Source organism: Natrix helvetica (assembly GCF_964273705.1).
Source record: "Natrix helvetica genome assembly, chromosome: 2".
Lineage (NCBI taxonomy): Eukaryota > Metazoa > Chordata > Lepidosauria > Squamata > Natricidae > Natrix > Natrix helvetica.
In genome coordinates, this window is record NC_138552.1 from 236,127,044 (window position 1) to 236,145,346 (window position 18,303).

Consider the following 18,303-nt stretch of genomic DNA (forward strand, 5'->3'; position numbering starts at 1 on the left):
TTTCTAACAGATCCACTTCTTGTTCTCTTCCTTTGGTATCATTGGAGGAAGGTAAAGCAGCCTATGTAGAGAATCAACAAATTAAGCTGCACTGCATTAAAGATTCATTTCTGATGTGGGAATAATTGCTGAGGAAGACTATATATTTCATGTAGCACACTCAATGTGATATGATGCTCTTCAAAAATTAATAACTTGCAGTAACTTAGACATGGCAATTATTAAATGGCATTTGGAGAGGACCAAGAGTCCTGTGATTGCATCTTATCAGGTAGGTTGAGAAGTTGAGGAGGGCCAGCAGGAGGAGAATTAATGCAAAAAAGTAATAGGCTTCTCTTTTGAAAAACAGACTTTGGTGGAAGGTCAAAAGTGCTGCAAAATTGGCCAGAACTCAAGGCTACCTGGCAGAAATAATACATATACATCCTAGGGAGTGAGAGCTAAATTTATTCCAGTAACGTTTTTAAAAATAAGAATTTAAAATGAATCAAGAGCTGAAACTCTGAGGGGGAAAAGAAGAAAAGAAGAAAAAACAAGTAGAGGGAGCTCTTATTCCACAGCTAATATTTATAGAGCGAAAAGCCAGAAAACAAGGAAATACTTCAGCTTTCAAGCGATATGGAATTTTTTTCTCCCATCTTTCTGCTTCCTGAAGATTTCTGTGCAACTGAAAAATGCATTTTTCTGCATAAACAAGAGATTAGGTATTTTTGACCCTTTGAAGTTAAGCTTAAATCCTGCTGACTTTCTGAACACATTCCTGTAGTTTTCTTGGCAATGGTACAGAAGTCGCTTACCAGTGCCTTATTTTGGAATGTTTTTTTGATTTTCCAGTATAAACTACAGCTCTAATGGTCTCCCACTCAAGTTTTCAAGTTTCTCAGACCTGACTCTGCGTAGCTTTTCAACTTGACAAATGTTGGCCAAGTGTTGTTACTTTCTGAAGCAGAGTTTGGTTTAGCTGGGGGTGAGGGGCATCTTATTTTTCCCTTGATTTATTTGTTTTCAGTAACAATAGTCCAATTATCTTGGCATTTTCTTTTCCATTGCACCACCTGCTAAGGGCAAAGAGGTACTGTATGTGAGAACATAATGTAATCTCTGATTTCCATCATGGAGTTGTATATTCTACATGATTTTTCTGAATGGTCTAATTGACTCTGAGCTATGCCAAGTATAGATTAGTGTTTTAAAGAAGAATTATTCAGTTCTTGATACCTGTGCCTGAAAACATATTCCTATTAACAAGTCAAAATAAATTGCAAGAACTTCTGCTTATGTGGTATTGACAAGTTCGGTGTCAAATCAGTTGCTGGTTTTTGCATTAAAAGTATCCCTTGTCTATCAAAATAACTTGGCTAGTTGAAGCTTGTTTGACAAGGTGAAGCCCTTGAGAAAGTTTGACTTAGACAAAAGAAAGCTTAAGGCAGCAGGGAGCAGTATTGGCAGGATTTGGGGCAGCTCTCAAGCAAATCACTCACTTTTGAAATAAGTGCAGAAATTTTCCCGAAGCTTCTCCATCTAATTAGAATTACTGCCTTAGCTGAAATTTCTTCTGAATGTTTAGTTCAATTCCATTTCAGCCTTCTACATGTGGTCCCTCAGGTGGCTTGAGTTGATGGTTTTGTTACGAGCTACTGATTTTATGGTCCTTTCTGAACTGTTATCTGTCATAGATTTGACATAGGCTTGCTCCAAACAGAATAGTTAAATCTCCTGTACTCAAACGATCTCTGTAATTCCATCCCGTTTCAAGTTTCTCTTAGGTCACAGGCAGAGGTGAGTTGCTCCCGATTCAGCCCGGTTTGTCTGAACTGGTAGTGGAATTCAGGCCTGGGTCCCAGAACCGGCAGCGATCCAGGCCTGCCACGTCCCTGAACCAGTTCCCTCACTGCCACTGGGCCACCACCATTTTGGTTTTTAGTGACTGCATGTGCACACTTCACTGTAAATATTTCTGCGTATGCACGAAGAACAATTTACATTGAACAGCGCATGTGTGTGGGTTGCGAACTGGTTGTATGACCGGCAGCATCCCACACCTGGTCACAGGTCTATATTTCAATCATTTTTTGGAGTCATGAAACTCACAGAGGTGTAAACTTCTGACCAAATGTCCCATTCAGCAGAGATCAGGGTTCAAATCCTAATAAGCTCCCAACCTTTGTAAGTGACTTTGGATCATCCATTCTTTCTCAGCAAGAGAGAAGATAACGAGAGAAGAAAAACTGAGCCTGCTGCAATAAAATCAGTAAATACAGGTGACTTACAACCTTTTGTTTAGTGACTATTCGAAGTTCCAAGCGCACTGAAAAAATGACTTATGACCGGTCCTCACATTTACGACAGTTACAGCATCTCCATGGTCATGTGATCAAAATTCAGATAGTTGGCAACTGTATTTATGACAGTGGCTGTATCCTGGTGACATGTGATAGCCACTTGTGATCAGTTGGCTTCTGACAAGCGAAGAAAATAGAGGAAGCTGGATTTGCTTAAAGACTATGTTATTCACTTAAAAACTGCAGTGGTTCACTTAACAACTTGTGATAAAAACTGTTATAAAATTGGCTGCAACTCGCTTAACAACCACTTTGCTTAGTAACAGAAATTCTGGTCTCAACTAGGGTCAAAAAGTTGAGGTTGCCTGTTTAGGTAGTCCTTGTTTAGCAACCACAACTGGAACTGGCACCTTCTTCACTAAGTGCAAGAGTCGTAAGTGGAAAATCAAGTGATGGAATTATGACCTCGGTTCCTGTTCAGTCATTAAGTGATTCAACACAGTCATTAAATAAAACATCACATGACTTAGGATTTTTACTTCTGTGTTCACCATTAACTCTGCTTGTCGGGAGCCATGGTGATGCAGTGGTTAGAGTGAAGTACTGCAGGCTACTTCTGCTGACTGCCAGCTGCCAGCAGCTTAGCAGTTCGGTTCTCACTGGCTCAAGGTTGACACAGCCTTCCATCCTTCTGAGGTTTATAAAATGGGGACCCAGATTGTTGGGGGCAATATGCTGACTCTGTAAACTGCTTAGAGAGGGCTGTAAAGCACTGTGAAGCAGTATATAAGTCTAAGTGCTATTGCTATTGTCACAAGCCAGTTAGGAAGCGGCTGAATAGCAATCACATCACTATACAATACAATAGTAGAGTTGGAAGGGACCTTGGAGGTCTTCTAGTCCAACCCCCTGCCTAGGCAGGAAACCCTATACCGTTTCAGACAAATAGCTATCCAACATCTTCTTAAAGACTTCCAGTGTTGGGGCATTCACAACTTCTGGAGGCAAGCTGTTCCACTGATTAATTGTTCTCACTGTCAGGAAATTCCTCCTCAGTTCTAAATTGCTTCTCTCCTTGATTAGTTTCCACCCATTGCTTCTTGTTCTACCCTCAGGTGCTTTGGAGAATAGTTTGACTCCCTCTTCTTTGTGGCAACCTCTGAGATATTGGAATAATGCTATCATGTCTCCCCTAGTCCTTCTTTCTCTTAAGCTAAACATACCCAGTTCCTGCAACCGTTCTTCATATGTTTTAGTCTCCAGTCCCCTAATCATCTTTGTTGCTCTTCTCTGCACTCTTTCTAGAGTCTCCACATCTTTTTTACATCGTGGCGACCAGAACTGAATGCAGTATTCCAAGTGTGGCCTTACCAAGGCATTATAAAGTGGTATTAACACTTCACGTGATCTTAATACCACTTTATAATGCCTTGGTAAGGCCACACTTGGAATACTGCATTCAGTTCTGGTCGCCACGATGTAAAAAAGATGTGGAGACTCTAGAAAGAGTGCAGAGAAGAGCAACAAAGATGATTAGGGGACTGGAGACTAAAACATATGAAGAACGGGACTCTGTGCTGTTTACAAATGTGAAGTTTGGTTCTGAAGCTTTTTTTTTGTATACTATCATAACTTCAAAAAGTTGCTAAATGAGGTAGTTGATAAGCAAAGACTACTCATTCTGCAATAAGTCAATATACACTTAAGACTTGCTTTAATTAATTAATTGAGCTGCGCACCTTACAAATAGATAGGTGGAAAATAAATTTGATAAATATCTAGATAAACAAATATGACTCTAGGCAGCAAAAAATAAAACTGTTAAGTAATTAAGCTCCCCATTAGGAGAGCGAGTATGCAGAGAAGCGTAATGAGAGTGGTATGGAAGAACACGCACAAACCAACATACAGGGACACCGAATAGTATAAAAATATAGTAGTTTACTATGTAGAAATATAGAGATATTCAGAGTCCGGTTAACAGTCCAAGTCATGCACGGTTCAGTAATTCAGTTATCAAAATAGTCAGCCTAGCACACAAAATATAGCTAACAGTAGCAAGCCACAATACCTCACAATACGCCGATCAGCGTCTAACAAAATAGAGAGCTAGCAGCCATTCTGGCTCCCTCTTATGGCTGCTTGAGGTAACAAACCAATTACACCTCTTAAGCATTTAAAGTAACAGATACATTTGTTACAATCATAGCTTATATACATTGCCAAGCCAAGCCTAGGGTTACATCCCTAACAAAAACAAACAGTTAAAAACAGGTAGATCAAATGGGAAGAGGTGGTTGCTCAAATAACCTGGTTCTCATGCTCCAGTGACTTTCTGCAGAGTTTTAAAGTTATTTTTTTTTCTCCTATCCATCCCTGTAGATTGTACATGGTCCTGATGAGAATCCAAAAAAGTCTTTAGGTGCTGCTTTGATCCCACCCATCCCCAAGTTAGCAAAGGCATGTGAAGAAAATTCTCAGAAGGCTGCAGAACTCTTTCGAAGCTTGCCACAGACAGAATGTGCCCCACTTGCTATAGATGAGGGTCCCAAAACAAGGTAAGCCTTTTTTGCTGTTCCTGTTCCTTTTTTTTTTCAAAGTTGCATCTAAAAAGCCTCATTAGTTGATTTGAAGGCAGCCTTCACTAAATGGCACCTTCCAGATATGCTGGCATTGCAATTCCCAGCAATGTTTTGATATACTAGCTGGGGAATCCTGGGAGTTACACTTCCCATAAATCTGATGTTACTTTGGAGAAGGTTTCTCCAAAAGGTTATAAATTGTCCCATGTAAACTTTCTCAATTTCATTAAGCAATAGAGTATTTTAAATCTCATTCAAATAGAAATACTGCAGTGCTATATAACTAAGTAAATTTCTAAGATTCTGAATACAAAGGGAGTTTGGCTGTATGAGACCAAAAGCTTTCTAGTTCTTAAAGTGGAAACCAAAATGCCTCTACAAATCCCACAAGACTATTGTCCTCTCTTGTCATTGCATGTAGCGCCTTGTGAAGAGGGATTTGATGCTTATGGCATTGTACAATAACTGAACAATGGGTTGGGAAATTCTTGGTTCAAATCTCTGTTTTGCTTGCGTTTGGAAGCTATTGTCTTGATTAGCCTTACATTTTTGACCCACTTCAGACACTCCCAGAAAAATGGGAGTTCCAACAAGTTATTGTACTTAAAGTTCCTTCTATGGCAATTGCTATGGCACTTAGACTTATATTCCGCTTCATAGTGCTTTACAACCCCCTCTAAGTGGTTTACAGAGTCAACATATTGCTCCCAACAATCTGGGTCCTCATTTTACCAACCTTGGAAGGGTGGAAAGCTGAATCAACTTTGAGCTGTTGAGAATCGAACTACCGAACTGCTGGCAGCCAGTAGAATTAGCCTGCAATACTGCATTCTAACCACTGCACCACCATTACTCTTTCTATCAACTGAGCCCCCTAAGTTATTATATTTGCCTTTTTTGGGGTGAAAGATAGTTTAATCTCTCTCTTTCTCTCTATTTTTTCACTTCCCCCACCCACTTGTCTTTAAGATCATTATCAAAGTCTGGAAATGGTGAAGACAACAACCAAAAAACACTAGGTAGGTACATATAGTAATTTATTTGAACTTAAACAATGGTTGGATATTTCAGGATAAGTTAAATGTGCTTCAAAGTAAGCCTTTTGTGGTGGAGATGCCCTGTCTCCTTCATGGAATTCTGCTTGTCAATGAGTAGGTAATTCTCTCATTTTTCCTTCTTATGTGGGAAGGATGGACAACTCTCAAGCTCCCCCTGATTAGTAGAGTCAGTCAGAACAGACTGTATGAAAACATTCAACTGTACCTTAATAAAGGGAAATTAAAAATGAAAATGAATTTATATAACTTTTGGTGACTTCTTGGAAACATCCATGTGTAGTAGTTTTCTTAATGACAATTTGGAAATGATACAAATTATATTCTTGGAATTTTTGGATACTTTTCTACTTAGGTTTTAGCCAGGACCTTGCTTGGTTTTTCCAAGATTAACCAAGATTGGCTGAGTGTTCCCATCTTCATTTTATTAAGATGAACGCTAGGTTTTTTTGTGTGTAATATCTTACACACAAAAAATTACACAATTTTATTTCTCTGTCTGAGCTATCTGAAAAGATTTTTACGAGAATAGATCATGTATACTACTTTAAGCACTATGGAGAAAGGCAATAGATAAATGTAAATGTAATAAATAAAAATTAATGAAGCTGAGAGAACCTATTTCTCTTGTCATAGTGCAGGGCAATGTGTTATTGTACAAACAATCATGAAACTATATTACTGATCTGCCGAACATGAAATTTTCCCTAAGGCAGCTTCAGCAGTAAAAGTGCTCCAGGCTGGAATGAATTAAACACACAAAAATATGTTATTGATTTTTAAACAACATTGTTGTATAAATTATGATTGGCTTATAGTTTGAGTTCATTTTTTTTTAAAAAAAAGCAGATCCTTTTTAATTCTCATTGGTACAAAAAGCTCAGCTGGAGAGTCATTCCTTGTTGTGTGTTAAAATGAAATGTCACATTTTATCCTGGGGTGACTGCCTGGTCAAAGGTGTTAATTTCAAAGGGTAAAGCTGCTTGCCTTGATAATTATTCCACAGCAGAGATAGCTTGAAAACAAATTTATTGCGATAACTACTTTAAAGTAGCTAAAGTAGCTGCATTCTTTTATGGTGCAATTTAATTTCTTTGCAAATAAGAACAGGTATTTCATCTGGATCCAAAATCTGGAGTTTAGATCCAGTATCTAGAAGTCAAAGATGTTAGAATGCATATCTAATATTTTTGCTGCTTTCGCTAAACCATTCATATAGCGCAGCGATGGCGAACCTTTTTTGGCTCACGTGCCATAAGTGGGGGAAGAGCAGGGGGTTGTGTGCGGGTGTGCCGCACCCATAATGCAATGCGTGACGCCCCCCCCAGTGCGCATGCGAGCACAACACGTGACTCCCCATTTTTACATGCTTTTTTCGCCCTCCCCAGGCTCCAGAGGCTTTATAAGAGCCTGCGGAGGGCGAAAAGAGCCTCCCCCACCCCCCCGGAGGCCCTCCGGAGGCTTCAGGGACCGTCCGGAGGCTTCCCTGAAGCCTTCGGAACGCTTACAATGACCCTCCGAGCAAACCATAAGTCACTTCCAGTTTGCTCGGAGGGTCATTTTAAGCGCTCCGAAGGCATCAGGGAAGCCTCCGGGCGGTCCCTGAAGCCTCCGGAGGGCCTCCAGGGGGGTGGGGGAGGCTCTTTTCGCCCTCCCTAGGCTCCTATAAAGCTTCTGGAACCTGGGGAGGGCGAAAATGGTTTTTAAAAAGGTAAACTCAGCTGGCCAGCGCGCGCATGTGCACTGGCCAGCTAACAGGGCAGCGCTCGCGTGCCCTGACAAATGGCTCCGCGTGCCACCTGTGGCATGCGTGCCATAGGTTCGCCATCACTGATATAGCGTATAGAATATATGGGATACAGTAATATAGCAAAGCAACCTTCTTGTTATTTTTGTCTAAGGTCTTTATAGTTTTCTGTGGCTCATATTCATTGACTCTTTTCTCTGCTTCTATCCCAATATTAGGATAAATAGAAATAGAATGGAATATAAATATTTTTAAAATTATAAATAAATAGAATACAGTGGGACCTCGGGTCACAAACGGTTTTCACCATGACCAAATCGGGTGCCAACAAAAAAATCCTCTAAATGTTTCACTCTGTTCACGAACACATCCTCGGGTGGTGCTCAAACACAGCTGCAGCGATTTCTCCTTTCACTTCTTTGAGTGTGTGTGTGTGTGTGTGTGCACATGGGCAATCAGTCTTGCTTCTGATCACAACCAAATCGGGTGCCGACCGAAGTCCTGGAATGGATTACGGTCATGACCGGAAGTCCCATTGTATAACTATAAAGGCCATTTCGGCCATTGTTCAATCCCTGTTCAGATTATAACATAATAATAATACTGGAAAATCTTGGCGGGCACTTCGAAAATCTGCATGTTGACAAAATTTCCACCTGTCAATTGCAAAAGGCCACACAGCTTAGATCTGCACACCTACTAAGCAGATCCTAGGTTTTTGGAAAGAACTCAGTGTATATGATGACCAACATCAGCTAAAGAGCTGGCAGCTGTGAGTTCACATTTTTCTGTATATAATAATAATAGAATTAAAACAGACAAGCTCCTGCCACATAACGCCTATTAACACCATTAATTAACTTTTACTTATTCTCTTACCCAATTTTACAATACAATGCAATACAATACAATAGCAGAGTTGGAAGGGACCTTGGAGGTCTTCTAGTCCAACCCCCTGCCTAGGCAGGAACCCTATACCGTTCCAGACAAATGGCTATCCAACATCTTCTTAAAGACTTCCAGTGTCGGGGCATTCACAACTTCTGGAGGCAAGCTGTTCCACTGATTAATTGTTCTAACTGTCAGGAAGTTTCTCCTCAGTTCTAAGTTGCTTCTCTCTTTGTCCCTCTTTGACTTATTTGTGCCTATTATAGGATCAGAATATCGATCTGTCTACTCAATAGGGTCAGTGCTCCTTGATTGCTGCTCTTTCCAAGATTTCAGATGGGTTGCATGGAATTGAGCCTGAACTTGATAACACACATGTTCTGCATATGAGCTCTGTCTAACCTGGAGAGGGCACTTCCTATTCTAACTTAGGTTGTGAGGATCAGTCCAGGGAATAAATAATTACTGTACTGCCAAGATAAAAAACTTTCCTCATATAATTCAACTTGCCAGTTCTTGACAGAAGAATAAGAAAGAAGGAAAGAGGCTACAGTACTTATTCTTTATTTCATGAGCTGAAGGGAGGGAGGGAGGCAGGGAGGCAGACACAGTCAGAGAGAGAACATTGACAGGAATGATTATCTACTGGAACTAACACAGTTAGAAAGTGTGAACAGGTAACTCTGTGACAAGGAAAGAAGTAAGCAGTTTATTTCAACCTTCCTGTCAGGGCAGCCTCCTTCAGTAACCAAGAAAGAAACCACTCAACTCCATTTTTCAGAATTAAGAGTACTTTTACTGATTATGAGTAGAAAGCAGCTAGCAAAGCAAGATCTGAGGCAAAAGCGTGCGTAATCATAGATATCAATATGTGACCCAACTCCCTCCCCCTAGTAACCCCAACCCCCAGTCCAATCCGCACACCCCACAGGTGTCATGTGGGCTGCAGCTTCAAAACCCATCATCAGGTTGGTATGCCGGACGGTTGGCCTTGGCGGCAATTCCACTATCTGCAGCATGCACAGTAGATGGTGAGAAAATCACTCCCTTCTTCATTCACTCCTGTGCTTAAGCTTCCCCTCCCAAATACCATATTATCTCCTCCCGCCATTTCAATGGCAGCCGAAAGCAAGCAGCAAAGCAGAGGCTGACACTTCCCATGGAGTTGATGGTTGGCCTCTGCACATTTCTAAATCCCAGGTAAAGCAACAGAAATAAGTTAATGTCAATTTAGTAATAAAATTAAAGTAAACATATATGGCAACACACCTCTGCATCAGCTAAATGGTTCCATGCATGTAGACATTTGCAAGTGAAAGAGTAGAGATGGACGGATTCTTAATAATTATCTCATCAGTGGCTGATAGTCATTGAGAGCCTTTTCCATACCTGGGGACTGTTATTTAGGCTCCTTTGAAGATGGATTTAATGCTCTTCTGGAACTGTATCCTTTCTTCTGGGTCTGAAAGGAGTCTATCAACTGGTTTCTCTATGAAGACAATCATACAAAATACTTGCACAAGGCAGATTGAGTTTTCTCAGGTGATTAATCTGCCAGCCTAGCCCTCTGTCTTAACTCACTTTTTACTTAGTGCAGCCTATTCCGTGTTTAAGGAAAATGATTTATGGATATTTTAATGCTGGGGTGCAGTTTGATAAGGGAAGATGGAAAGAAAGTCAGAGGCAACACCAATCTCTGACCTTAATGTTTCCTGAATCCCATAAATAAGCATAGCACAATTTACTGACATTGTGTTTGGGGCAGGATGAGGATCATCAATGGGGACAGTACATTTTATACTGGTCCAAGCTTTAGACTGTCTATGAACAAGAGCCCTTTAACTCCATCTTCAGTGAATGAGTCAATTTGTTGGAATGCCCCTTGATTCTTTTCTTTGCTCTTGCTGTTTTCACAAATACAGTAGTTACAGTCCACAGTAATATATTCCATTTTTTTAATCGGCTTGTCAGAAACTGGATCATCTGAACCTGCTTCCCAGAATGGCTTTCCTGCACCTTGGAAGGTTATTGGGGGATCACTGCCATCCTTATTGCCACCAGCCACCTCCTCCCTCTGTCTGGCCAAGGAAGACTTGCTTTCAAATCCTCACCTGTTAAAAGATGATGAATGGAAAGAGAGCAATGGAAGGGTATGTGTCTGTTTCCATCTTTTTGCATTTTGGCATGAAGGCCAAGGTGAATGTAAAGCTTGGCATTTAGCAGGAGGAAGAAAAGAAAATATTACAAGAAGGACTGAAACTGGCACAAAGGGATGCTGGGAATGCTTTTTGGAAGGCGGGCATCAAAGCTGAGCTTGTTGGGCTCTGCTCTGCCATTTGCAAAGCTGGCATTATCAAGCAATAAGTGATGAATCTCCTCGGAGATACAGTCCTCAAGCTTTGGAAAGGAATTTCTGGAGGAGAAGAATAGAGGAAAGAGAGGGAATGGGGCCTAAGACCAGAAGTGATACTGGCATAATGAACAATGCAGGAACTCAGCTATCAACATGAATGCTTCCCTCTCCAACAGAAAAGCAGTGATGATGAATTAAATAATGAAAAACTTAATGGCTTCCCCACACTTCATTTTGCCCAATGATAGTGCTGGCCTAGGCTGCAATTCCATCCATCTGTCCCCCCCCCCCCATCCATTTATTCATCCATCCTCCTTCCCTTCTAAAAAGGGCTTTTCCTCAAGAGTTCAAGGCAGTCTCTCTCTGCTCTATCTTTTCTCTCCAAAAATAGCTCCTTGAGATGGATCGTGCAGAAAAAGAGCCCTTGGCTCAAAATCAACCAGTGTGTATTCAGTGCAGAAGCTGGACTAAAAGCTAGTTTTTCCCATTCCATTCCAGTATCTTAGGTACTACACTAAGTACCTAAGTCTTTTCAAAGATTTACCAAAAAGCTTACAAATAGCTTGACTCCCAATGCATAGGTAGGTAATAAAATGGTAGGAATAACGTTGAGTCATTTGTTATTAATTACTGTGGAATATCAACAAAGTCTGTATGATATCCACACACTCCCACTCCACACACAGCAACAGCTATCAAAATGAATACACAATTTAAGTAAAGCATTGCATTTTATGGAATGCAAAAGAATAAATGTCACATTGAAAATGTTTGAGGATTATAATAAATGGGAAGTAGTGAATTGGCCTGTGATAGAAGCAATTTTTGTTCAACACAATGTTAAACTGATTAGAAAGGGTATATCCTGATACACTACAATCTACCACTTCCATTTTAGCTGTCCCAGATCGGATACTTTCTAATCAATTCAGCATTGTGCTTCTTAAGGTTTTCAATCTGGGAGGCTGAACAGCTTTAGGGCCAGTATGGGCTTAACATCAGCCCCAAATTAGCAATATGTGTAAGTAGTTTCATTAGAGATTGCTTATATAAAAAAATGCTGCAGGTCTTTTTTCTTGCTTTATTTTTTCTGACATTGTACAACATCCCTTGATGTATTTTTTTTCTGATTCTGTATCTGCCTCAGATTAAGCTTTGTCTAGTAATTCCAACTTTGGGTGACAAATAATATGAGGTAAGGGGAATACAGGATTAGAGTTCCTTATGTTTTCCTTTGAAAAGCAGCTGGTGTGTTTGTATGAGTATAACAAATTGGATTGATTCTGTATCATTAGGAAGTGGGCTTTAATGCTTTTTCTCCTGCACCATTTCACTAATGTAAATTAGGCTCCTGGTCTCAAAACTGCTGTTAAGCATGAAAGAAACTTCAGCAGGTACCTGTGCAACATATGGTGCATTTCCCCTCTCTGCTTTGCAATTAGTTTCAGACTTAAATCAAGAATCAAGTGGCTGGCATTCAAGTCTCTTCTAACAGCACTGCTCCTTCTTCCATCTTTATAGAAAATTGTAAAGACGCTCAGAGATCTAGTGAGAGAATCTGCCATGTCATGATTCATGTCCTTTATGGCTTGAACCTCCCCTTTTAAAAGCTCAATCTGAATTAAAAGGTAAAGGTTCCCCTCGTACTTATGTGCTAGTCGTTCCCGACTCTAGGGGGTGGTGCTCATCTCCGTTTCAAAGCCGAACAGCCAGCATTGTCTGAAGGCATCTCCGTGGTCATGTGGCCGGCATGATTAAATGTCGAAGGCACATGGAACACTGTTACCTTCCCACCAAAGGTGGTTCCTATTTTTCTACTTGCATGCTAGGTTGGCAGAAGCTGGGACTCCATTATGCGGCACTAGGGATTCGAACCGCTGAACTGCCGACCTTTCTGATTGACAAGCTCAGCATCTTAGCCACTGAGCCACACGTCCCTTCAGTCTGAATGACACATGCTAAATTGATGGAACTTTCCATGGCGATCTATTCAGGTCGACCCCATTGAAAAAAGAAGAGCGTGAAACCATAATTCACATTAATAAAAAATTTACTTGGGTTATAATAAATTAATAATAATAACGTAACCGATTAATTATCTCTTTGCTATTGTGTACAAGTTACTCTCTCTCTCTCTCTCTCTGTGCACCCACACCCATATACAGTTGTATGAAGTGTATATGCTTCTATTGTGTCCAGATTCATGTCACAATATCCAAGTCAGCTCAGGAGAAAATGCGCCAGAAGCAGCTAAAGGAGATAGAGTTGTTGCGCAAAGAAAAGGAAAAGGAGAAAGAGAGAGAAAAGAAAAGATCCACAAAAATCCAGGAACAAGAGTCAAGAAATGTTCTGGACGGTATGTGATTAATGTAAAAGAAGGGGGAAATTTATTTTTGCAGATGGATTTATTTTGTCCAACCACATTAGAAATGGTGTAGTGCCAACCTTAAGGAGCCTACCCACTCCCCCCCCCCCATCCTTGCACTCATGGTGTCCTCTGGTGAACTTATGGTGGATTAAAATGGAGCCTTAGACAGCAGTCAGAAAAGTAGGTTAAACGATCCAGACCTGTTACTAAGCATAATGTCTGATTGGTTTGAAGCTGCAGCATCCAACAAAAGATTAGTTGGGTGTTACATTGGCAAATTAAAATTCTGATAATACTAGCTGCTTTACACCACTTTAAAAAAAAGTTTAAAAGTTTTTTTTAAATTAAAACATCTATGTGCCAGTATTGGCCCCATTTATGCTGGGTTCATGACAGCAGGTGAATTTCTATGGGTTTTATGTTTTAAAGATAGAGAGTCCCTATCAGGATCTGTTGATTTGACATCACGTTTTGTCCAAACCACATATTTTAAAACAGTAACAACTGTCTATCCAGCATTATTATTTTCCCAAATAATATTATTATTATTTTCCCAGAGTACAGACCACTTTCAGATTGAAGGCTACCTTTGGCTTTTGTGTAACATAATGGGACTTTCACATGAAAAATTATTACGGTCCAGGATAAAAGCTAATTTTAATTTTACCTAAATTAAAAGCACATTAAATCAGTTAAATACAGTAACATAATCACTTTCCATGGATTTAGTGGTTCACCCCTTCAAGCACATTACAATTTTCAGTTTGCTGGCAACTTTGAAAGGTTCTCCTGGGGCCACATGAACAGCTTTTGAGATGATGGGTGTGTTTAGGACCATAAGGTGCACCACAATATTTAATTTTAAAGAAATTGTGACAGAGGGAAAAACGTTTTGTAGAAAGTGTTTATTTCTTTTAAGTATATCCACCTTCTTAAGATGTAAAGCTTTCAGAGAGAGCATCAATGTTGCTTCCATTAACTATGCATTTTAAGTTTGGAGGCATTTGTAAGAAATTTTGGCAATGTTCTCTGCTGCATCAGGAAAAAAAAAACTAGTCTGCATTCTGCCAAAATCAGACCCTTATGCCTGCACTTTTTTATTATTTTGCTTTTTTTTCCTGAGATGCTATACTTTCAGAATTAGGGAGAAAAGGTGATCTTTTGGGGGACAACTGCCCAGTGTGATGTTTTTTTAACATGGATCTCTGGGACCGACCAGTACACCACATGGAGTGAAGATTAACCTATTGATCTCAAAATGCTATCATCTTTAGTTGATACACTGATTAATTCAACTTTTTTTAATTAAAAAAAAACACCTTGTACTTGATTAAAATAGCATCCCTGTTTACTTAGGTAGCAGCTTTTGTATTTCCTTTCATTCAAAACCTGAAATATTTCACTTTTTGATTCACATGAAAAAGGATGCCATATGTATGCATATAATTTAAAACTATTGAACTATTTTGTGTGTGAATGTTGAATTATTGTTGAGGTTCTTTCAGAATGGGGTAGGCAGGAAGGAGTTGACCCATTTGCCACAAGGACACGAAGCAAGGCAAAGTAGTCTTACCCCTTGGACTGGGGGAAAAACAAACAAACAATAGCTGGAAGTTGCCTTTCTTGATTGTCTAGATCAGGAATGTTCAACCCTGGCAACTTTAAGACTTGTGGAGTTCAACTTCCAGAAATCTGCCCCTCCCTGCATGGCTGGGGAATTCTGGGAGTTTAAGTCTACAAGTCTCGCCAAGATTAGACAACCTTGATCTAGATCTACTCAGTTCCATTACTGACCTCCTTCCCCGTAGTTTTTTCCCCTTCCACTCCTAAATGGGACTTGGCTTGCATTAAAAAGATAACCAATGAGAACCACAAACAAGTGAAATAAGATGCTCCAAAGCAGGATTTTCCAAATCTAAGGGGTACCTCTTTTGGGGAAGTGCAGAAAAGACCATGGAATATGTGAAGAACATTTTAGTTGTATTGTTACAATAAATCCATCTTTCTCCAAGTTTCCATGTTTCCTTCTTGTTTGGATTTGTGTTCATTTTGTTTTTGGATTTTTAGGAGAAGCGTGTGCATTAAGATTACACCAAAGAGAGATGTGATGGCAAAAGGTTTAGAAACCCCTGTTCTAAGGCATAGAACAGAAATGTTATCAAACTAAATCTTTGATCAGCTCACCGAAAAGGAAAGGAAAAAAAGGCACACGATTCAGAATTACAAGCAGAGAATTGTGATTAGAATCTTTTAAAAAGAACTTATATGGGAAAATGTGTTTTAAATGCTGACATTGAAGCAAATTCCTTGTCCCAAAAATGGAATCAAGATGATATATATATTTTAAAAAAATATACACTTTCTTGATCAGTTTATATTAACAAGTACATACAATAAAGATTTATGTGCAGCTGGGTGTGTCAGACGATTATATAGTCATAAGCAGTTCAATTTTGGGGGGATATTTTTAAAATAAAAACTCATAAGACTGGAATACTAATGAGGATAGTAAAATAGTCTTGATCATTTATTAATGTGAACATCCACTGGTCAAACAGTGTAGTAGATGAATTGTTTTCTCCTTTCATTGTGTATTGTGGCAAATGTTTCTTCCTCCATCCTTCACTGACCTCCTTAAATTACTTTCTGCAGGATCCAGTTGGCTTAATCACAATGGAGCCACCCCTGTCACCCTCAACCTGAGCAACCCTTGCAGAGCTTCTGTTGGGGTGGCCTTAAGGAAACGACTGAACAGGCCCTCATTGCCCAGCATCCCTGTTATCAGCCAAGAGAGCAACTTCCAGAGACATGCGTCAGGTGTGACATAAACATTCTGCCAGCTTTTTATACGTACCTCTTTTGCTTTTGCTATAATATGAATGGGAAAGGACTTCATAGACTTCATACATTTGTTTTGTAGGAAAAAGTTATAAAGAAGGGGCTTGCACTATGCATTATAATATTAGATGACTTCATGACATCAGTAATGTCTCTCACTGGTTGAGATATATATAACATTTGAGTGTAATTTTATGTTTACAGCTAATTCCCTGCCAGCAAATCTCCAACACTCTCCAGAATGGGAAGAGGACCTTGCAAATAGGGATGCCTTTGAGATAAGACCCTTGTCTCATCCAGAACATGAATTAACTGATGCTCTCAAGTGGCTCAGTAGCAATGATTGGTAAGGAAAGAAAGAATATTACTTTCTACGCTGCATGAAAGACTGTGATGTCAAGACCTGGTGCAGGATGTACATTGTGCAGAAAGAACCGCAAGTCACCACCAGAATGTTAACATTTGTAATGCATGCATTAAAGGAAAGTTGGGTAGGAAGTATAATACAATCATGTATCATTTTGAAAAAAGAAATGTGTTAAAAATGGGGGGAAATGGAAAAAAGACAATGGAAAAAGGTGACAATATTCTCACATACGTGGGTTCCCCAAAACCACATAATTATAATGTCTGTGTGATGAGAATCCTATGTGGGCTGCAATCTTACACTGGGAAGAAAGGCAGCATGGGCAGATTTACTACTTTTTTTCCTCTGTAGGGGAAAAACAAGTAGGTCCCCAATGGCAGGAATTCATGCCTCATCCCACCTCTTGTGATTTCCTTTCCATGGTGGTGTTTTACAGTGGATCCCCATAACTCTGTGGCTCTTCTGAGATTTGGCTTTGCCATGCACTAGAGCCAGCTGAGGTTGCTCGGCTAGCTTTTTTCCCCCTCATCACAAAAATCCAATGCAAGGAGAGGGAAAAAATAAGGAAGAGGGATGGGTTTTATGTAATTGTAATTTTTAGTGCTCCCTCCCAGAGCAGCTGGTGGGACTGGCCAGTTTAGGGGAAGAAGAAGCTGAAGCGGAGACATCTATAGAAGGTATTTAAAAAGTCAAGTTGGTGCCACCACTGAGTGGCAGGGCCCTGCCCCGCTTTTGCCAAATTTTGCATGTGCAATGCATATTTTGAAAGGAGCTGGGATTAAAGGGCACAGCTGAACTTCTCTCCTCCTCCACCATACTCCTCCACAGGGTGTCGTTTAACATGAACGTGCAGCTAAGTTTGGAAGGCCAGGTCCAACTGTAAGTACAGGTAATGAATAACATCAGACAAGCCATCACCCATCAGGACTAGATTCAGCAGTCCATATGGATTTAAAAGACACAGGTCATGCTTTTGAAAACAGGACAATCCACATTTTGGGCAGAGAGGACTGCTGGTTTGAAAGAGGGGTCAAAGAGGCCATCAATGTCAAAATTGAACAGCCCCCTCTCAACAGAGGGAAATGGGATATGAGGTCATCTATTTCCACTGTATAACACAGTCCTTTCAAAAGTTCCAAGAAGGATCCACAGCCATTTGCACTACTCAGGTGACTCTGAATGTCTATGGGGGATTCTCAGTCATCCAGATCATGGTTGTCCCAAAAGTGCTTTTTCAAGAGGCAACTGGACTTTATTGGGGTTTTTTTCCCTTGAAGACACTTTGCTTCTCATCCAAGAAACTGAAAAAACTTCTTGGATGAGAAGCAAAACATCTTCAAAGAACCCCCCCCCCCCGAAAATCTAGTTGCCTCTTGAAAGAGCACCTTTGGGGAAAGCATGATCTGGATGACTGAGAATCTCCATAGACATCAAGCTATCTGGGAGAATAAAAATTTCCTCAGAAAACCAAAACATTGTTCAAATGAAAAGCATGAAAAGGAACACACAGAAATGCAGATAGGTATAAAAATAGCATTTTGGTGGAGCAGATTGCTAATAAGTCTAAGACCAACAGTGAAACATCTTTAAATACATGAGAAGCAGAAAATCATAGAAACACATTGTATGACAAGGACGTTAAAGGAATCCAATCATTTACTTTGGAATTTATCTTCACTTTTTTTGGGTCACCAACAGGCAAAGTTGTTAATGTGAGTAAGATGGTACTGGGGAGCATAGTATAATAAGAACAAAGTGGTGGCAAAAGTGCAAAGAATAAAAGCTTCCTTTTCTGGAGGAGAGCCATTCTGCTGCTCAGCCAT

General features: G+C 40.0%; 1 protein-coding gene across 1 annotated transcript in view; it reads left to right on the top strand.

The window, feature by feature from the left end:
• Positions 1–18,303, top strand: part of TOGARAM2 (TOG array regulator of axonemal microtubules 2) — a 63,473-nt gene that overhangs the window by 21,277 nt on the left and 23,893 nt on the right. The window contains 6 exon segments of the mRNA XM_081945555.1: positions 4,665–4,840; positions 5,834–5,883; positions 10,526–10,704; positions 13,107–13,263; positions 15,928–16,092; positions 16,318–16,459. Of these exon segments, the coding sequence (XP_081801681.1) occupies positions 4,665–4,840; positions 5,834–5,883; positions 10,526–10,704; positions 13,107–13,263; positions 15,928–16,092; positions 16,318–16,459 (869 nt within the window).